This window comes from Hippichthys cyanospilos, chromosome 4 (genome assembly GCF_059441005.1).
Source record: "Hippichthys cyanospilos isolate Australia breed blue-spotted pipefish chromosome 4, RoL_Hcya_1.0, whole genome shotgun sequence".
NCBI lineage: Eukaryota > Metazoa > Chordata > Actinopteri > Syngnathiformes > Syngnathidae > Hippichthys > Hippichthys cyanospilos.
The window spans coordinates 14,869,510-14,876,093 of NC_142372.1; the positions used below are offsets into that span (position 1 = coordinate 14,869,510).

The 6,584-nt window shown below is 44.7% G+C and overlaps 1 protein-coding gene across 1 annotated transcript; it reads left to right on the top strand.

The window, feature by feature from the left end:
• The first annotated feature begins 1,895 nt into the window (after positions 1-1,895).
• Positions 1,896-3,139, top strand: LOC148424752 (uncharacterized). The gene has a single exon (XM_088412181.1). The coding sequence runs from the start codon at positions 1,896-1,898 to the stop codon at positions 2,844-2,846; it is 951 nt and encodes a 316-aa protein (XP_088268307.1). The 3' UTR covers positions 2,847-3,139.
• Positions 3,140-6,584: the final 3,445 nt, after the last annotated feature.

Sequence of the window (6,584 nt, forward strand, 5' to 3'; positions counted from 1 at the left end):
CCTTGGTGTCCTGCTCCGTTTTCGGCAATATCCCATTGCAGTGAGCAGCGACATTAAGGGCATGTTTCATCAGGTCCGCCTCCTTCTTGAAGACCAGCCTTATCTCCGCTTTCTTTGGAGGGACCTGAACCGCAATGCAAAGCCTGACATTTATCAGTGGCAAGTTCTTCCCTTTGGGACTACATGCAGTCCTTGCTGCGCAACCTTTGCCCTGCAAAAGCATGTTACTGATCACAGTAGTCCAGAAGAAGACACTCGGCAGTCAGTTGAGAACTGCTTTTATGTCGACAATCTCCTTCAAAGCTTCCAATCCATATCAGAAGCAAAACAGCTGGTCACCAAGCTCCAGAGCTTGCTCCAGTTGGGAGGCTTCGAATTGCGTCAGTGGGCCACCAACGTGTCTGAAGTCATCAGTCACATGCCACCCGAGATCACGTCAGAAAGCCAAGAACTATGGCTTTCGATAGATGGCGCTGATCCCCCAGAACGCACTCTAGGGCTGCACTGGCACTGCAAATCTGACACCCTCACCTATCGTGTCCGCCACACTGAGCAACCAGAGCCTACAATGCGCAACATCTACCGAGTCCTAGCTCGACAGTATGACCCCCTGGGGTTACTCATTCCATACACCACACGAGCTAAGATCTTGGTGCAAAGGCTCTGGGTGAAGAAAAGGGACTGGGACGATCCTCATCTGCCGGAGGATCTCCTCCAGCTGTGGCATGATTGGGTGAGTGAACTTCCATCACTTCCTCATATTACTTTCAAGCGCTGTTATGTTCACTCCGGTACCGATCTCTTAGCGGCATCTCAGAGCATTCACGTTTTCTCGGATGCTTCAGAGCAGGCCTATGGGTCGGTAGCCTACCTGCGCACTGTCAGCAACAATAGTGAAATTCAGGTGGCCTTCTTAGCGGCCCGTTCTCGTGTTGCTCCAGCTCGCCAACTTTCCATCCCACGACTAGAACTATGCGCTGCCCACATTGGAGCTCAGCTTGGCAGAGTCTTGAAACGCGAGCTCACTATTTCCATTGACAAGATCACCTACTGGACCGACTCTACCACGGTGTTGTCTTGGCTACAATCTCCCTCATGCCGCTACAAGGTGTTTGTCGGTACCAGAGTCGCAGACATTCAGGAGTTAACTGAGAGCAGTTCATGGCGCTATGTCCCCTCTAGCGAGAATCCTGCTGACGATATCACTCGTGGAATGACCCTGTCACAGATTCGAACCAACAAACGCTGGAGCTCCGGACCCGCCTTTCTCCTCAATGCTGAATCTACTTGGCCTTCCAGCCCAGATACTGTTGATCTTGAAGATAAAGTTGAGCTGCGCAAAGCCAAATTCTGTGGCCTCATCAACACTACCCTTACTCCACTTGTGCCTGATGTCAGTCGGTTCACTTGTTTCAGAGATCTTTTGGAAGCTACAGTTAGAGCAAGTTACGGGGCGGCCACAGACCCACAACCATCCGCTGAATCTTTCCGACAAGCTGAACTCTCCCTCCTCCGACAAGTTCAAATGGACTGTTTTCCAGAGGAATTTGCTCTCCTTTCCTCTCAAAAGATCATCCAGTCCAGCAGCAGATTACTTACTCTGTCGCCGGAATATGACTCAGAAACTCAGCTGATCCGGGTTGAGGGGCCGACTCCGACGTTGTGAGTCCATCAACCCAGACACGTTGCATCCTGTCGTCCTAGACTCACATCATCCTATCACAAAGTTGATCATTGCAGACTACGACAATAAACTTGCCCATCCAGGTCCGGAGAGAGTTTTTGCTGAACTGCGTCGAAGGTTCTGGATCCTACGGGGCAGAGAGGCAGTCCGCAAGCATCAACACCATTGCTCAGAGTGCCGCAAGTGGCGCAGTCAACCGATTATTCCCAAAATGGCCGACCTCCCACCTTCCAGTTTGAGGCTCCATCGACCAGCTTTCCACTCAACCGGAATGGACTGTTTTGGACCTTTTACTATAAAGATAGGGAGGCGCAATGAGAAACGATGGGCTATAATATTCAAGTGCCTCACTACACATGCAGTGTACTTGGATCTGCTGGCCAGCATGGACACCGATTCTTTCCTCATGAGTCTGCGACGCTTCATCTCCAGACGGGGAAAGCCCCACGAGTTGCTTTCTGATCAAGGCACAAATTTCAAAGGTGGCAACTCAGAACTCCAAGAGGCTTTCAATGCCCTCGCTCCTGACCTTCAGTCACAACTCGCCAGCCAACAGATTCACTTCCACTTCAACCCGCCAAGTGCCCCTCATTTCGGAGGCTCCTGGGAGCGGGAAATTCGCTCCATCAAATCTGCATTACGTGCCATTTTAGGATCTCGAACTGTCACTGAGGAGGTCCTAAGAACCACCCTTATCGAAGTGGAAAGCATCGTAAATTCCAAACCCCTGGGATACACCTCCTCCGATGTAGCAGACCCAGATCCAATCACTCCCAACATGCTGCTGATGGGGCGGCTGGATCCGTGCACTCCACAAGTAGTGTACTCTGAGACCGAGCTTCTCAGTCGTCGCAGATGGCGACACTGTCAGGTCCTTGCGGACCAGTTTTGGACCCATTTCATCAGGGACTACTTACCATCTCTCCAGAGCCGCTCCAAGTGGCAACAGGACCGTGAGGACATCTGTGTTGATGCCATTGTGCTGGTGATTGACCAGCAGCTTCCACGTGCCTTGTGGCCAGTTGGTAAGGTCACAGCTGTTTTTCCTGGTGCAGACGGTAAGATCCGCACTGCTGAAATACAGGTCAAGGACAAATTCTACACCAGACCTGTTTCGAAACTCATTCGCCTCCCTGCACTTCCCCAAGACATTCCAGACTGATGTTCTTTAACTTTGCTGTGCAAAGTTGGGGCGGCTGTTAAGAAGTTTCTGATTATACTTAACGATTTCGTGTTTATATTGTTCTGTTGTTACTATTTATGTCTGGACATGTTTCTCCTGTGGTCATGTGATCTTCGTAGCAACCGCCTAGCAATCAATCACATACAACACAAACAATCAATCAATCACATTACAACAATCACACATAGAAAACACCTACACACCCTCACACACACCAACCCAGATAAATAAATAGAACATTATATACAAATAAAGAGTGGCATGAGAGTGTGCATCATCTTTATGTTCTGGCCGGACAACCTGATAAGATTGAGGATCCTCTGAATCAATCAAATACAGTCCTTTCAAGGAGGTCACAAGTTTGGGCGCTATTCCGACACCTCCATTACATTAGGTATACTTATACCATTTTTTTTCTCTTTCCTGGAGGGCGGGGGGGCTTGGCAAAATATAATTGAGAAAAGCTGCCCAAATCTCAAGCAAAATCCAATTCAAACCTATACTCCAAGGGCAAGTCTTGACTCTCAAATACTGACATAGTGGGGGTCCAGCAAAATGTGCCCCACTAGTGTAAGGGGTCCCCACAAAGACAGTAAAACCTGGAATTTGGTTCCATCATGCAGCAAAAACCAAGGGCTCACAAGCACACAGGCATGCCTGCACGTACGCACACACGCACAGCACACCCTCCACCCGAATGTGGATAATAAGATTAATAAGCATGGAAAATGAAATGCGATGTGTTTTGTTAACATGGTGACTGTGTTTCCTCACTGCTCCTTAGCGTCGTTCTTGCTGTGTTAGAAATGGTCGGTCCGCTGAGAAAAGCACAGCGAGTGATGCGGCAATCACAGAACAACTCTGTGACCTTAACACCGGTTGAGGTCTTCAAATGTGAGAACCGTCGTCTATTTATAAAAGCACTTTGTGTTCTAACTTTAGCGTCCGCGGCTGCTGCCCCGCTCTCAATATGGACACACGCTCTTGACAGACAGCTATGCGCGGCCGTAGGTTTAGCACGTCGTGTCTTCGTCTGCTTGTTCGTTCAGACGCGCCGCTGACTTTGACTTACGGTTTATGGGAGTCATACGGCGTTTGTACAGAGTGTAAAAATCTTAAATTCAGATGATACAAAGATAACGTCTGATTTTTCACTAAATTCAGCGCAGATCTGCCGTATCGCTCAGCATCACTTTTTGTGCCATTTGAGTTTGAAATAAGATGATTTTTTTTTTTTTTTTTTTTACAAAACTAAACATCAGTTAGAAATTCAAACAGAAAGCTAGATGGCACAAATGTATAAACTGCACCAAAGGGTAAGGCTGTAATGTTCGTGTTAAACTTTTTTTTCATCTTTTTAATTATTGGCCTTGCAGACAGGAACTGCATGACTGACCTTGGATAAGTAGTGGGCATAAAGCAGTTGTCAGACGCTTGCGCAGGTGACCTGCTTAGCAGGTGTTCCTAGATTCCATTTCAAACGTGACAAGGCCATGAAAAGGAAAGTGCATGGAGCCGGCCACACGGCACAATAAGGGTCAAGACAAGAACTGGTCCAAAGTCTGGCCCGCTTCACTTTTTTTTTTTTTTAAATGTCTATTCTCATGCAACCTTCAGAAAAAAACGGAAACAATTATGCTGGGAAAAGTAATTTTAAGCAGTCAAGTAATATTCGAGTATGTTTAGGTTAATTTGTTAAAATAGATACTTATGCTTACTGAATTAATATTTATGCATTCGTATATTTTGGAATTTGTTCAAGCAGCTGAGTTGATGTGTTGAATCTTGCATTTACCTAAACTCTGCTAACTTTATTGTGTAGTTTTTGTTAGATAATATTGCCTGTCTGGGAGTGTTGTTGCTGTGGCTGCTGCTCATTTTTAGTCTTTTCTGTCTTGATAAATTTAAACCTTGAACCGCAACGTTTTTGTTTTTTGTCTTTTTTTTTAACTGAAAATAAAAACATAACAAAAACGTAATGTTACGTCACATTTTTTTTGTTTTTTGCATTTTAAATACGTTTGAATACATTTGACAGCTATCGCACAACTTTATAGAATTAGTTTGTTGGAATTCGTTTTGTCTCGTCACCTATAACACCAAGCTGAGATTTTTTTTTTTTAATATATGTTTAAAGAAGTCAAGACAAAAAAACATCACGGTAATAATATTTTCTGTGTGTCCCTGTAGTCGAAACACAGTATTCTAATTAATGCGTTTGTGGAATATAAATTAAGATGCAAAATTCACCCGTTTATCCATCTCAGGCCATTTTGTCAGTGGAAATAACACAGTTGTTCAGGACTAAGTCAATCAGAGCTCAGCTTGGGAAACAGCATGTGACCAATCCAAGAAATCAAGTGAGCCGTGATTGGTCGTTACCTGAGCCTTTAGGCAGTGTGATGTCTTCTTCAGTCAAATTTGGTTTAGTTGACTTTTCCTATAACAATTGAGAACATTTTGAATGTACTTTTTTTTTTTTTTTTAATTAAATACATCTCATAAACAGTAGAAGGTGAAATGGACCCCTTCTAACCTACATGTTGCATCAGGGATGGCTTTGGGCCCTTGGAAGACAAAGTTTTGGTGTTACATTCAAAGTATTTCACAGGGGAAAGCAAAACTGTACAGTACAGTAACACCCAGTAACATGCAGTGCATTTGGTGAGATTTGAGTGCACAGGGGTCATCTACATTTAAAGGGACACTGTGTAAGAGTTACACCGTTTTTCATTACGGACAGCAGGAGGTGCTGCATTCTCCGTAGCTACAAGAGACATGGCAGCCTCCGGAGGAGAGCCACGCCCCATGTTATTATTTGCAAGTTTTTGACATTTATAATCATTTAATTTATTCCCTTCTAGTGAAAAACAGTCAAACTCTTACACAGTGTCATTTAATTTATTCCCTTCTAGTGAAAAACAGTCAAACTCTTACACAGTGTCCATTTAAAAAGATCATAGATTCAGTTCAAATCAAATTGAACATTTTGTTGTTGATAACATCCAACTACAAAATGGTGGCCAGTGAAAATGCTAAACTGGCTAGACAATCTGGGAAACAACCACTATCCACAGTGGTGGGTGAGCATTAAAGTTGCGCAAGACTGGATAAAAAGGTATGAACTTTTGAAGTTTTCTTTGCATGTTTTAAATACGTTACAATGACAGAGGCACACAAAAGTCAAAGGTGGCTGGCTGGGTGTTCCGTTTGAGATCCCACGCTAAATACGGAATCCCGAAGAAGGGATGACAGGACGGCTTCACGGTTGTCCTGGTTAGCATGTTGCTCCTATTCAGCGTACCTGTACTTTCGCTTGGGGATTCCTGCTGCTTCAAATCACTGTGAATTGTTGCCAAGACAACGCAAAAACATGGGAAAGCTGCCCTCGTTTCTCCTGAAGCCAAGCTATAGCTTATTATTGAAAGCTCCTAAGCAACGGCAACCTCTGGACTGTTTTTCGATTTTTGAGGTCAGGCTGTTGTATAAAATACAACATCCCATAAATGTAAATTGGGCTGACCCATTTTCCAGGTGGTTGGCCTGGTGATATAAGAGCACTGTATATAGTTTTATTTCGTCACAAAATCTGCATCAAAGGGATAAGATTGTCTGCAGTGTTAAAACTGCCAGCAAGACTTGAACGTAGCTCTTTCAATGCGAGCTGACATTTTGGCCTGTTTTAAAGCAACCAGCCTGAGTAATTTCAATATCAAA

What these genes read in the sequence shown, in the direction of transcription:
- LOC148424752 (XM_088412181.1), top strand. Translation starts at nt 1,896, where the DNA reads ATGGCCGACCTCCCACCTTCCAGTTTGAGGCTCCATCGACCAGCTTTC.